Source organism: Gadus macrocephalus, chromosome 8, assembly GCF_031168955.1.
Source record: "Gadus macrocephalus chromosome 8, ASM3116895v1".
NCBI lineage: Eukaryota > Metazoa > Chordata > Actinopteri > Gadiformes > Gadidae > Gadus > Gadus macrocephalus.
Window position 1 is genome coordinate 6458264 of NC_082389.1, and position 15000 is coordinate 6473263.

General features: G+C 51.4%; 1 protein-coding gene across 1 annotated transcript in view; it reads left to right on the forward strand.

Annotated features, from left to right (window-relative positions):
- LOC132462750 (tensin-3-like) overlaps nucleotides 1-15000 on the forward strand; it is a 33334-nt gene that overhangs the window by 7786 nt on the left and 10548 nt on the right. Inside the window, 12 exon segments of the mRNA XM_060058473.1 lie at nucleotides 143-193; nucleotides 546-668; nucleotides 901-965; nucleotides 2850-2933; nucleotides 4191-4303; nucleotides 5197-5257; nucleotides 5780-5855; nucleotides 6008-6137; nucleotides 6449-6514; nucleotides 7394-7462; nucleotides 7465-7494; nucleotides 13118-14581. Coding sequence (XP_059914456.1) covers nucleotides 143-193; nucleotides 546-668; nucleotides 901-965; nucleotides 2850-2933; nucleotides 4191-4303; nucleotides 5197-5257; nucleotides 5780-5855; nucleotides 6008-6137; nucleotides 6449-6514; nucleotides 7394-7462; nucleotides 7465-7494; nucleotides 13118-14581 — 2332 coding nt within the window.

The following is a 15000-nucleotide window of genomic DNA, read 5'->3' on the forward strand; positions in this document are numbered from 1 at the left end:
GCTTTTCAGATGCGTCTGCTCCGTCTGATTGGCCGAGCCGGTTTTGGTGTTTGTTGGTACTAATCTGATGAATCTAAGGTTAGCGAGAGGGGAGACGTTCACTGTGTTATCTCACCGGCTTCTCTCTGTGTGTTTTCTCTAGACTATCAACCTGTCAGAGAGAAGAGCCGACCTGTCCAGAATTAACTCTAAGGTACTAAGGTCGAAGGAACGCTTAACTTTGACATCAGCCAAGAGTTAATACCAAAACAAGCATCCATGATGAGAATATCAACCCACTTACACACAGATAAAAAAACTAAAATAATCAAGAGCCTTCCCTTAGGTGGGCTGGGTGGACTTGTTGAGACTAGAGTGGATATTATTGAACCATCTCTGTCTCACCAATCATGTGAATCACTAAGTTAGTCACCGATGGGGTTACACATCAGCCACTGTCGAGATTGTGTATGTGTATTTATGTGTGTGTGTATGTGTGTGTGTGTGTGTGTGTGTGTGTGCGTGTGTGCATGTGTCATAACGTCTTTGTACGCATGTGATTGCAGACTCTGGACACGGGCTGGCCTGACTTGCACGCTCCGCCTCTGGATAAGATTTGCACCATCTGCAAGGCCATGGAGGGGTGGCTGAATACTGACCCACTGCACGTGGTGGTAATCCACTGTAGGGTACGTGCCCCTCCCCCCCCCCCACCACCACCACCAGCACCAAAACAGCATCTAGCTGTATTAGTATTAGTACACTAGGGGAATCGTGCTGGCCGTTATTGTGTTGAAAGGTGCCATTAGTGTGTTAGAGCCGTTTTGAGCGATGTTCATGGTGTGTTATGAATTCACAATAATGGGAAGATTGTTAATGTGCATGCAAAGTAGTAAATATGAATTTTCTGTGTGATTTTAGGGCGGCAAGGGACGGATTGGAGTGGTTATTTCATCGTTTATCCACTTCACCGACATATCCGCCAGGTAAATAATACAACTATTAGTGTTGATGGTATCTACTGCGTTTTTGTTTTTTGAATGGTCTTGCCATGAAATATAATTGTTTGAAATGAGCACCTATGTTCTGATGGCTTAATTGGCCCAATTTTATTCCAATGTTATTCCAAAAAATAATTTCTTGGAAAGGACTCCTAGTTCCATAGACCGCAGGCAAACACTGTGCTCAACTGCTCATAATATAAAAACCGCAAGAAAACCCCATTGACAGATTGAGATTTGGGGTCAAAGTGAGTCAGATGATGAGTAAAAGAAGCGTCAATTCGGAAGGGAAGAACCACAGCTATTCACAATGATTCACTGCTTACGGTGCGGGCATGAATCAACCCAGAACTAATGACCTTGGGCCCTGGTGTCCTTGAATGCAATTTCTTGCATTCAAGATTTCATCATTGTATTCTGGGAACCAGAAAACAACACCGACGTAGTTTGAGCAGGGTTAGGGTTAGCATCGTAAAGTACAAAGGGCGGCCGTGCTTCTGATATTCCCCCGCTGTCTGCTCAAGAGATTTAGAAGCTCTGTTTGTCTAATCCCACTTCCAGAATCAAAAACAAGGGCAAACGTTTCTTCAACACAAACAGAAAGAAACCCCAGCAGGGAGTGTGTGTGTGTGTGTGTGTGTGTGTGTGTGTGTGTGTGTGTGTGTGTGTGTGTGTGTGTGTGTGTGTGTGTATTGGTCTTATTTGCCCAAGTAGATCTTTTCCACACACACAGCCATGCCCCCTGTGAGTAGCCCACGACAGCTATTGGCCAGCCAGGTCTGACTTCCTGTTTTTGTTTTGTGTTGCGAGAGAGAGAGCTAGAGAGAGAGCGAGAGAGAGAGTGAGAGAGCTAGAGAGCGGGAATCAAGCATTAGTCGGGGGTCAGGGGTCGCGGCAGGTACAAACTAAAAGCACAGCCACGAGCTACAGGAAGAGATCGTGGAACAAAAGCGGGAGATTTACACTAAAATAGATGGGCGGGCGAGGGACAACGAGGGAGAGAGAGGAGGCCGGTGCCCAAAGGTCCCCTGTTGGTTCTAGTCGTGGTGGAATGGCAGCGCTGTGTACACACTCCTGGCCTCTCTCTGTCCTCTGTCCCCCCTCTGTGTTGGCTTAAGGAGGCTATTGTTCTTCTCCCTGTTGGACCCCCACCCCCCCCAGTCCCCCGTCCCCCACTCGTCACTTTCCCCCTCTTGCCCCACTCGCCACGCGTGTGTTTATTTATTTGTGTGTGTGTGTGTGTGTGTGTGTGTGTGTGTGTGTGTGTGTGTGTGTGTGTGTGTGTGTGTGTGTGTGTGTGTGACTGTTTGACTGTGTGTGTGTGTGTGTGTGTGTGTGTGTGTGTGTGTGTGTGTGTGTGTGTGTGTGTGTGTGTGTGTGTGTGTGTGTGTGTGTGTGACTGTGTGTGTGGGTGTGTGTGTGTGTGTTTGTGTTCACACGTATGTTTGTGTGTTCATGTGTGTGATCATATATGCCTGTGCCTGTTTGAGTGTGCCCATGCACATGTGTGTGCATACATGCATGCCTTTTGTGTTCCTAATATGTGTCTCTGTAGGTGTTTCTTAATGGGTGTGTGTATGTGTGTGTGTGTGTGTGTGTGTGTGTGTGTGTGTGTGTGTGTGTGTGTGTGTGTGTGTGTGTGTGTGTGTGTGTGGTTGTTTCTGTCTGCATGGTTGAGTCAGCAGCACGTGTCTACGGCGGTTTCCGGGGGGGGGGGGGGGGGCTACTAGATTTGATGATGATGAGGATGAGGATGATGATGATGATGATACTGGCAGAGCAGGGAGGGGGCTGTACTCATGACTCCAGGTTCAGAAGCCAGCAGAGGGTTTGTAGTTTGAATCCCTGTTGCTGTTCTTGTTGTTGTAGCGCCGACCAGGCCCTGGACCGCTTCGCCATGAGGAAGTACTACGACGACAAGGTGTCCGCTCTGATGACCCCCTCCCAGAAACGGTACGCCCCCCCCCCCCCCGTGTGTGTGTGCATCAGGGCACCCCTGCAGACAATCAGGATCATTTCAAGGCCAATTTTATTAAAATGTTGGGAAATGCTTGGACTCGCTTTACAAATACAGAGTCAACGACCAACGTTTTTTTTTACAGGTGCTGTAAACTCTGCCAAATAATCACAATCAGTGTTTTTCTGTACCCGTATCGTTCCGCCCTAGCGTCCGCGTGAGCATTACTCTCTGAAACCCTGCCCGGGTTCAAAGCCCTACTGTTCTCCTAGAATACCGTGCAAGATTGTAATTATCAGTATTGTACTCAAATGAGTGTCCCTTTTTTTTCTTTCTTTTTTTCACGGCCCCTTCCCTTTGGTGTCCCTAGCTGTGACACCTACCCTCCTGTCACAGAACCTGTGTGCATCGCGACAATAGACTGCATGACTATGAACTGTTTTTGCCCAAAATCCCCACCTCTCCTGCCCACACACTTCGAAAAAAGCGGGGCGAAAAAAATAAAACCAAACCATTGTACGGTCGGGTTTTTGGGAACGGGAATGGGATCTCGTGGTGGCCGGCTGGTAATCTTAAACCCTGGCCATGGGCTCCTGAGTCACGGTGACTCATTCACAGAGCTACCTGCGGCCAGACAGTTCAGCCTCACACACACACATACACAGAAGGGTGTTCCTTTTCTCTTTAACAGTTCCTGAAACTGTGTCCCGAATGGATGGTGAGATCCGGCTCCCGCCTCGGGTCTCAGTGCGTGTGTGTCTCAAGACACGCACACGCACAACCCCACGGGTTGTGCGTGTGCGTGTCTTGAGACGCACACAGAGCTACGCAGTGAAGATTACATTAGGATGAATTATATAATGAGGCTATGTTGTCCCTAAACAGTGAGAGTAATGCCTTTCACAGGGCACCCAAGTTTAAAGACGGGCCAAACAAACAGACAAACAACTTTTGGTTCAGAACAAAAAGTCCAATGAGCAATGAGCTGAGTGCAGTACGGATTGTTTCAGGCTGTTTATTTTGAGGCAGTCAGACTAGAGGAGTTCTTGAAGTGACAATATAAAGGGCCATTTTGTATTTCATATTCTGGGTCTGTTGCCGGTTTTCTGTGTCAATGGGAAGCAGATGGGAATTCAGTCGAGCGCTGTGAAGCTAATCTGTTAGCATTAGGACGACTGTTGCTGTTGTTGTTGTTTTTTTTACTCGTGCTTCTTTTCGTTCATTTGTTTTTCCGATTCGTTCCCCACCGGCAGGTACGTGTGGATCCTCAACAGCCTCCTGAGCGGGTCGATGAAGATCAACGCCTCGCCGCTCTTCCTCCATTGCATCATTCTTCATGGCCTCCCAAACTTTGACGCCAGCGGAGGTAAAAAAAAGAAAAAGAAAGAAACACAACAACAGCTCCGACAGCCATGTTTACTGTTCAACCACTGCAAACGGATCAAGCCTGGAGCCCGCTCCAAATGAACGCGAAGACATTAGCACCGCAAGACTGCTCGAGACGACAAACCACATCAGAGACGCACAGCAATAAACAGAATATAGGCTTATCTGGGCTGTTTAATGTAACTCTTTGTAGGTGGCTTGTATCTTTCTTGCCGTGGGACACACATAAACATATAAACACACCCTCTCTCCCCCTCTCTCTCACTAGCAAACTCTCTGCCGTGTGTGTGTGTGTGTGTGTGTGTGTGTGTGTGTGTGTGGGTGTGTGTGTGTGTGTGTGTGTGTGTGGGTGTGGGTGTGGGTGTGGGTGTGGGTGTGTGTATGTGTGTGTGAGTGTCACACAGACACACTGAATTACATAAACAAAACTGCAGAGAACTGCATTACGGTGTCTCAGTAAGCCCGAGGGAATCCACGCCCAGGTTTTTTTTCCGTATAAATTGATGTTTTGCCTCAGCATCGCGAGACGGCCACAGTCGTCATTATGTTGTGAAACAAAAAAAAGTTTTTTTTCCCCTTGAAAAACACGAGCTTATCTCCCATCAGCCGGCTTAGCCGCAAACTGTACACAATCGTACGAAAAGTCACACGTATTTTTCCTTTGTGTATCTGTTTGGCATGATTGTGTACACACACACACAGGCTCTGCATCAATCGAGGTAGCCAAGCAACATGCATTCTTTGGTTCTGATTCCCAGTGCAACTTGTCAATATTGATTACAATAGTGCCGGGAAATGTTCCAAGTGACAGCGTTTTGTGTTCCTTTCCGACGATGAGTGACAAGCTGAATTAAAACCCTGTGTCTCTTACAGTGTGCCGTCCCTACCTGAAAGTGTACCAGGGAATGCAAGCTGTCTACTCTTCAGGGGTCTAGTAAGTAGGTTGCCAAATAATGCAAAAGTAAACATTCATAGATTAGAGTATTCGCATTATGTATGTGTGATGGCTCATAGTTCTATGTGACATATTTCTATTTGATTGTCTTTCTTCATGACATCTTTCAATTCTATGTATTTCTATGTGGCTTCTATGTAATGGCTTTCTACGGGATGTATTTCTCTGCAGTGTATTTTCATGTCATGCTTTTATTTTGGGATGTCTCTCTAGTTGACTGCTTTATATGTGATGCATTCCACGCGATGTCTTTCTATCTAACATCATTTCATGTGACCTCTTTCTATGTCACATCTTTCCATCACATCTCCCTAGCACAGCTGACGTCTTCTTACAAAATGTCTTTCCTCATCTATTTACGTGTGAGATCTTTCAACGTGACATCTTTCTATGACAGCTTTCTACGTGCCATCTTTTCACACGACTGCTTTCTTTGCATCCGATTTTTCTCCATGATGTGATGGATTTATTCCCTCTCCCTCCCTCCTCCTCCTCCTACAGTCACATCGGACCGGGCCACAGGGACCGACTGTGCATTCCCCTGGAACCAGCACAGCTGCTGAAGGGAGACATCATGGTAAGGGTTCAGAGATGCATACAGCGGTCACCTGGGACGTAAAGCAATACCACCAGCACACCTTCTCCTTCACCTCCCAGCAGTCCCCATTAAAGACTCTCTCACTGAGCCCACCCACCATTTTTGTTTGTTGCGTTTGTTTTCTCTGACAGATCAAATGCTACCACAAGAGCGACGTGACGTCGGAGCGCGAGGCGGTCTTCCGCCTGCAGTTCCACACGGGAGCAGTGCAGGGCTACAGCTTGTCCTTCGACAAGGAAGACATGGAGGCCGCCAACAAGGGTACGTCCGTGATGTGGGAGAAGGGGAAGAGAAACCACGGGTCCCAGCATGTCTTGTCGATCCAGCAGCCGCCAGCGCCTCTTCGCTCCAGTAGTAAAAAAAAAAAAAAAAAAAAAAAACATAACAAACACACAAAACACGGCCTGAAGTAATTAGACTACCAGTGTGGATCTCAAGGTAGCGTGTTAATGTTGTTGTCCTCTGATGTGTCACGGTGTTCAGGGCTTTTTTTTTTTCCTGCTTTGAATTGTGCTGCGCCATTGCGTCGGACGAGCCATCACTCACGGCATTCCTATGTGTTGACTTTGCAGATCCCAGATTTCCGGATTACGGCCGAGTGGAGCTGGTGTTCACAGAGGGCCCGGAGAGGATCCCAGGTATTGAACTCATTTACTAGGGAGATATATGGACAGCGGGGTGGGGGGGGGGGGGGGGGGAGACTGACAGAGGCACAGAGACGGATAGATTGAAACGGTGATAGAGAGACTGAGGCAGACGCAGAGAGGGACAAAGAGAAAGATGGAGAGATGCAGGAGGAGAGACGGAAGAACAGAGACGGAGAGATTGAAACGAAAGATAGAGAGACTGTGCGGTGCAGACACAGAGAGAGAGAGAGAGAGAGAGAGAGACGAAGAATGAGAGACGGACAGACAGAATGACAAAGACAGATTGAAACAAGGCTACAGAGACACTGAGTGACACGACGAGATGCACCGACAATGAGCGAAAGAGAGGAGAGAGAGACAAAGAGATATACACCGAAGAGTGCATCTCAAAACAGAGACAGACAGACAGACAAAAGTGAAAGACATACAGAGAGTGAGAGAAGAGATACAAACTAAGAGAGGCCGGGCTTTTCCTCTCCCACCTGGCATTCCTCCTCCATACTGTCCCACCCCCCCCCCGCTTCCTGTCTCCCGCAGAGACAGGAAGTCGAGAGTCAAGTGTGTGCTGACAGTGAGCTGGAGCGGGCCTCATGTGACACCCACCCGATAGATATTCCATGTGTGTTGATGTTTGTTCATGGGGGGGGGGGGGGTGTATCTCCTAGATACATGTGTTATACATATCCGACCTTGTTTTAATGTGTCTCTCAGTGGAATTCACCTTCTAAAAAAAAAAAAAAAAAAAATTATAAAGACAAAAAATCTTTTGGTTATTTTCAAAGCTGGTAGCTAGGCTTGCAGCGTTTCATTCTGGGAAGGTTTTTGTAGCTTAATAATGCATTTTTTACTTTTCTTTTCTTTTGTCTGTAGATGCCGATCGTTGGCACAACGGTGCCGATGTCATGGTGGACTACAACACCGCCGACCCTATCCTGCGCTGGACTCGTACCAGGACATCTGTGACGGAGAAGGTACGACAACTACCGCTGGGCTGCCAAAGCTAACACCGTTATCACCTGTGTGCCCCGGCATTAACCTTCTGGGCGATGGTGCATGATCTGTCAGGCCTCTCTCCAAGGTCGCTCCATCTGTCTCTGTCATCATCTCACGTCCAGCAATCTCTCTCTCTCTCTCTCTCTCTCTCTCTCTCTCTCTCTCTCTCTCTCTCTCTCTCTCTCTCTCTCTCTCTCTCTCTCTCTCTCTCTCTCTCTCTATATATATATATCTATACACACACACATACACTCCTTCTACTGTTTTCCTCTCTCTGGGGTGTTACCATGGCAATGACTCAGATTCTGTCCACTGCTCAGGCCAGCTTGGCCTCTCCACTACTATCATTAGAGTCCGGGTGGGTGGGGGGCGGTGACTGCTACATGATCACATCAGCATATGTGTGCTCGTCGGTAGCTAGCTAGCTCGAGGTTTATGCGGCTACCGTGGAGAGCTATAAAGGCGGCAGGGGGGGGGGGTATATATTCCCAGCTAGTCCTATAGAAAACAGTCTCCTCTGTGGTCGCAGCGAGGGGAAATAGAGGAGGAGGAGGATGTTGGCCCTCGCTCCAGGGCCCCGTATAGTTCGAGTCCTCGTGCTGCTGAGATTATAGTGCTGCTCTGTGCAAGACACTGTTTGGAGAGAGCGGATGAGTTTAACGGAATGATGGGGATTGTGTGCGCGTGTGTTTGTGTGTGTGTGTGTGTGCGTGCGTGCGTGCGTGCGTGCGTGCGTGCGTGCGTGCGTGCGTGCGTGCGTGCGTGCGTGCGTGCGTGCGTGCGTGCGTCGCGTGCGTGCGTGCGTGCGTGCGTGCGTGGCGTGCGTGCGTGCGTGCGTGCGTGCGTGCCTGCGTGCGTGCGTGCGTGCGTGCGTGTGTGTGTGTGTGAAGAATGGCGAGTTGGCAGGTTGAGTTGAATGGCATCTGCAAGACCTAATGCACAGGAGCCCACACATAACAACATGCAGGCACATGTGATTGAAAACACACACACACACACACAAAAACCCCAAATCCCTCATTTTATAATTGGTGCCGACGCATAATAAGACAACCATGGCCATAAATCGTATGAACACATTGACATTAAAACACACACGCACACACACACACACACACACACACGCACACACACACACACGCACACACACACACACACACACACACACACACACACACACACACACACACACACACACACACACACACACACACACTTCCACGCCCAGTCACTATGTCGGGGCGCCAGGCTGTGGTCGCCGCTCTCCCAATCCTTCTTTACTCGACCACGGAATTCACAACAGGCTCCCAGAATAGGGCCCGGGGTAGGGCCCGGACGGCCCCGGCGCAGCCACCAGAACCCCGGATCCACCCTGTTCCCGGCGTGTTCCCAGTGTGTTCCCAGCCTGTTCCCAGCCCGTTCCCAGCAGCCCTTTATAAGCCAGCGGTGGCTCGACGCTCGGCCTCCGAAACCGGCTAATTGTGTGTTTCTGTGTGTCATAAATACAACCCCCCCCCCCCCGACACCACACACACACATGCACGCACGCAGGCACGCACGAACGTGTGCGCGTGCACACGCATACACACAGACACAGACACAGACACGCACACACACACACGCACACACACACGCACACACACGCTAGCACGCACCAACGTGTGCACGCGCGCACGCATGCACACAGACACAGACACGCACACACACACGCTCATGCAGACACGTGCACGCCTGTGATGTTGGGGGGGGGGGGTGTATGCATGTGCTCGTATAGTATTTCTTACACATTAACGGCCATGTAATGAAAGAGCCAAGGGTTCAATAAATATAAGTGACGATATAAAACGAAATCAAAGTAATCAAGGAAACAAAGAGTTGCTTTCATTCTTTATTTTATTTTTTCGCATTCATGTGGGATGTTTACAATCTTGTGTTCCCACGTCTACTCTAAATCCGCTCCCGCTAAGACTCATAGGAGCTTGGCTGGAATTCTGTATCTACTTCCCAGTCCCCTGCCACTTCCACTGTTCTTCTGATTGGTAATTAAAGGCAGCTTCCCACTGCAGTGCTAAAGTGAACCTTGTTGACTTTTGGCCTTTTTTTTTTTTTTTGGTCTGCCAAAGCCTCGCTCAATATTTTTTTGGGGATTCTTAATTGAATATTAGGGATTTACTTAAGTCGGTTAGTGTTAGATGGAAATGTGAAACACTGTTACATTTACATTTAGGATATTTAGCAGAGGCTTTTAACCAAAGCGACTTACAATATACAACGTACATTTGTCAGAAGAAAGAGAAACAACAACATATCGCTGTCGGTACAGTAAAGATAACCGTATATTATTGAGTAGATATTGTGTAGCCTAAAAGGTTTCTCATCGTTCATGGCTTTGAATTATCTCCCTAGGATTTTTGCTCAATCAAGGTCATTTATAGATATCCTATTGGCCGTATGAAGCAAAGTAACAAAACAGCACATTTTTTCTTTTTTGGAATTTCTCACAGCAAATGGCTAGTTATGGAAGGGAAAAGGAAACATTTTGTGGTGATTATTAAGATTGTGTCTCACTCAGGGCTGGCATACTGGAGAGGAGTGTTTGAACCGGCCATAATGACGGAGAATGTTGAAACCTGCACAATAATTACGCAGTCAGAATAAGAACTACAACATACCTTTGTGTGGTAGAACAAGAGAGAGAGAGAGAGAGAGAGAGAGAGAGAGAGAGGGAGGAAGAGATTCAGTTTGCGCTGTGGCTCCGTCTGCCACAATAGGAACCGAGCAAAGCCTGCAGGAAGACTCTCATTCAGTTTGCGTGGTAATGGAGGTTAGCATTGAGTAACCAGCTCACGGCTCCTTAACCTGAAACAGGCTCGGTTGCCGACGCATGGACTGTGGTCATGACTGTGTTTCTGGACCGGAGAGGAAAAAAAACAATTGTTCAACCCCATAATTGAGGTTGGAGGCCACATCTGTTTCATGCGGGTGTTATTCATGAAGATGGCAAGTGTGTAATTTTATGATGCACAAAATGTACGAAGGAAACAACCCAGTCGCCAGGGTTCCATGAGACGAGCCGATCTTGCAGAAGAAGACGAAGGAGGAGGAAGAGGAGGCAGGGCCAGGCTTCTAATTAAAAAGTGTATTTTTACAGTGTGAACGAGCCTGCAGCTTCAGGAATGTTGTTTTCATCTCCCGGTCCCCTTCTCTCTGCTCTTTCTTTCTTTCTTTCTTTCTTTTACCCCCTCCCTCCCCATCTCTCTCTTTCTCTCTCTCTTTCTCCCCCGTTCCCTCCCTGAACGGGGTAGTCAAGTCCCCTCACACTAGCCCACAGCTCGGGTTACAACTCGCACTGGGGTCCCCCACCTCACCGCCCTCCACGCCCCCCTTCCCCTCCACGATAAGCCCCGCCCCACTTGTTTACATTCCTATGCCCATATTTGGAAACCTCAAGCCCCCCCCCCTTCCCCCACTCCCAACTCCCCCCCCCCCCCCCCCACCCCCCCCACCCCTTGTGTGGAGTACAAACACTCTCACCTTCAGTGTAGCTCAGAGAGTAGGGAAGCCAGCCCAACTCTGTTAAACTCTGTGAGGCTCTCCATTCTCTCCTGGCCAGTGTTGTTTAACCAGAACAGAGGAGAAAGACCTAGCATGTGTAGAGTGAGGCGACTTCGGACGGGCTCTTCGTTTGCGTTCACCTGGCAGTGGAGGGGAAGGTAAGGGGAACGGCCGCTGCATTCTTTTCTTTCTCTCTCTTCTACTTTTTCTTCCAAGGATTCAGACTGGGGGGGCCTTGAGAGGGGAGCATAGAGTAGGTGGGGGGGGGGGGGGGGGGGGGGAGGGGCCACGAAGGAGAGAGGCGGAAGGCATAGCGATGACAGAGCGCGCGAGGGAGAGAGCGAGAGAGAGGGGAGAAACATGGGTCAAGGGAAGGGGAGACCACTGTTCCTGAGGAGCGTCTGAACCTTGGGCTGCAGGGGAGCATCGTAGAGGAGAGACTCTGGGTCTCTAGGGGGCTTCTGACCCACGCCGCGCCGCGCTAGCAGGCCCGGCAAGACCCTGTGTGAGTTGTGAGTTCCGCTCCAGTCGAGCTTGTTGTTTTCTTAGTGTGTGCCGTGGGAGAGGAGAGGGAGGGGAGTGCAGGGAGGAGGTGATCAGCAGCACAGGAGCCTCGCGGAGGGTCGAGGCAGGGGAGTCCTTTATTATGCGTGTCTGGTGTTGGCTCCTCCGGTGAGGGCCTGGCTGAAAGGCCGGCACTTAGGGTGTTAGGAAGAGGGGCTCCGCATGAGAATCGTGTTCCTGCTGTCCTTTGTCCCGACCCCAGGCTGTGGGGTTTGAGTGACAGCCACACAGCGTTACATGCCCTTGGACTCCAGGTAGACAGACAGCAGCCAGGGCTCGGGCCCTGTTATTAGGTGCTGGGTTCCTGCTACGCCCCGGCTTGTTTTTCATGATCTCTTCAGAGGTTCTTTTTTGTTTTCAGGACACAGCGATTGATTTGTTGTCTGTGGCTCGCAGATGACTACGTGACCTTTTGTGTTTTTCTTTTTTCATTTTTTTTTCTTTTCACTCTGTGTCCTGGGATTAAGGAGGTTGTTTGGACATATGCTGGAGGTCAAGGGAGCGAGCCGGGGGCGGTTGTGTGTGTGTGTGTGTGTGTGTGTGTGTGTGTGTGTGTGTGTGTGTGTGTGTGTGTGTGTGTGTGTGTGTGTGTGTTTTTGTGTGAGTGTGTGTGTGTGTGTGTGTGTGTGTGTGTGTGTGTGTGTGTGTGTGTGTGTGTGTGTGTGTGTGTGTGTGTGTGTGTGTGCGTCTGTGTGTGTGTGTGTGTGTGTGTGTGTGTGTGTGTGTGTGTGTGTGTGTGTGTGTGTGTGTGTGTGTGCGTCTGTGTGTGTGTGTGTGTGTGTGTGTGTGTGTGTGTGTGTGTGTGTGTGTGTGTGTGTGTGTGTGTGTGTGTGTGTGTGTGTGTGTGTGTGTGGGGGAGGCCAGGGGCTGCGTGGGGGGGCTAGGTCAGGTTAATCACAGCCGGGTGAGGAATGCTACGGTTGGACTCCCCACAGCCTTTTGGCTCTCAGAGCAGAACAGGTATGGTCCTCCGCAGCTCTGGCGGGGGCCCACCGACGGCGCCCCCGCACACACTACTGCCTCAGCAGGGCTCTTCCCAGAGAAACTGAAAGCTTTTTTTGGTAGGGCAGCCGAGATTTGAAAGTTCCTTAAATATTCCGTTTCTATTTGATTCGGGGTGACATGAATCATGCACAAACACACGCAAAATAAACATTCATTGTGTCTCTGTCCGTGTGTCCGTCCCTGTCTGCTTTGTGTTGGTGGGGTCTTTCCGTCCCCTTCCATGCGTCCGCTCCATCCCATCCCCTCACTGTGATCATGGCTTCGTCGATGGTTAACATTAATAGTTGTGCGAGCGCGCTCAAAGTGTACCATCTCAACACCACTGCAGTCTGTCTCTTTGTATGTGTGTGTGTGTGTGTGTGTGTGTGTGTGTGTGTGTGTGTGTGTGTGTGTGTGTAGTGGCGACGTGCACGGTGTTACCCCTCCGTGCTCCATAGCTTCTGACCGCGTGAGGCGCCGCGTCTTTTCTCGTTGCAGTGCCGCGCTCTCAGGGCTTAGGCCAGGACAGAGCAGCGCCCAAGAAGAGCCCCGTCGCGGCGGGGGCCACGCTGGGCCGAGGGGCCCGCACCACCTCCGCCGCCTCCAGCCCCGACCACAGCGACCACGCCCTCTCCGCCAGCAGCGACTCGGGCCTCTCCAGCACCTCCCTGTGGACGGACAGACCCGCGCCCGTCGCCAACAGCACCGGCACCGTCACCACCCCCACCCCCGCCGTCAGCAGCGCCCTCACCACCACCGCCCCCAAGCAGCCCGGCCAGGGGCCCAGCCGGCACGAGAAGGCCGAGCTCAACCGCCTGCTGAGCGGCTTCGGCCTGGAGGAACCCTCCCCGGAGGAGATGGACGACCGCGGGCCCCGAGCGCCCGCGCTGCAGCAGAGGCTGCACCCCCTCCCGCCGGCGCTGCAGCGACCGCCCCCCGCCCACCAGGCGCACGTCAACGGAGACCCCGGGCCCGGGGAGCGGGAGACGGACATCCTGGACGACGAGGTGATGATGACGGGCCACGACCTGCACAGCGTGGACAGCCTGGGCACGCTGTCGTCCTCCTTCCACAAGAGCAGCCAGAACTCACTTCTGTCCGACGGCTTCGGGAGTCCCGGGGCGGAGGAGCTTCATCAGCAGACGCAGACGCAGACTCAGCTCCAGCATCCGCCGCACCACCAACACCAGAACCAGCAGCATATCATCCACCAGCACCACAACCACAACCAGGTTCACTACCCTGGGCCGGTCGTCGGGGACGACTACGAGACTAGGAGGGGCTTCCTGGCGAACCGTAGCAACTCGGTGGCGTCGGCGGCCCCCAGTGCTCTGGCGGCGGCGGCGGCGGCGGCGGCGGTTGCCCAGCAGCAGCAGCTCTTCAGGCAGGGCAGCTACTCGACGCACTCCTGGGTGCGGCAGCAGCAGATGGTGGCCGCCCAGCAGTTCGGTTACGTGGGCGAGGACGCCGGAGGAGGCGGTGGGGGTGGTGGCGGAGGAGGGGGCGGCGACAACAACGGGCCGAGGTTCCTGGCATGCAAGCCCGGGAGCAGCCCCCCTAAGCCGGTGGAGGAACCGGTCTTCCCGGGGAGGGACGCGACGGTCCAGAACCTCAAGGAGACCCCGACGACGACGAGCTCGACGGCGACGGCGACGGCGACGACGGAAACGGCGCCGGTCATCGAAGACTGCCGGCCCGCCATGAACAATAACAACAACAACCGCTCGCGGGACGAGGAGTTCAAGTCCCTGACGGTGGACATCGACAACTCCATCGACCAGCTGAACCAGCTCATCATGGACCTGGACCCCACCTTCATGCCCGTCTCGTCCCGCTCCGGCTCGGTCAAGAGGAACGGGGGCGTGGGGAACGCCTCGGACGCCAAGTATTCCAACGGCAACGGCACCGATCGGAGACTTCACAGTAAAAGCGTGACCTCCCTGCATCACACGCAGCAGACAGGTGAGAGATGCGGTCGGGCTGCGGTGGTAATGGTGGCGGTGTTGTGTAAACTGTAAACTGTGGGTGTGTGCGTGTGTGTGACGCGAGCGACTTGGAAGTGCAGTCTTGCTCCAGTGCAAGTGAGTTGGTTGAAGGTCGTATTTATACCTAGATTAATCTAATTTATAAATCCTTAATGCTCAAATATTGACCCTGTCTATTAGCACAGTCGGTTTTCTAAAAACAATGGTACATCGTAGTTCAGCAGCTTTTCTCTACTTGATCACCATCTATTGTTTTGCCTACCTTCTTAAACCCAGCTTGAACTTCTTAGAGCAAAGCTGTGCTGTAAGCTCCCCCCCCCCCCCCGCGCCCCTCTCCCTCGGCCAGAGTCAGTGGGCTGGAAATAGCCGGCTGGCTGCCAGGTCTTCAGATGTTTT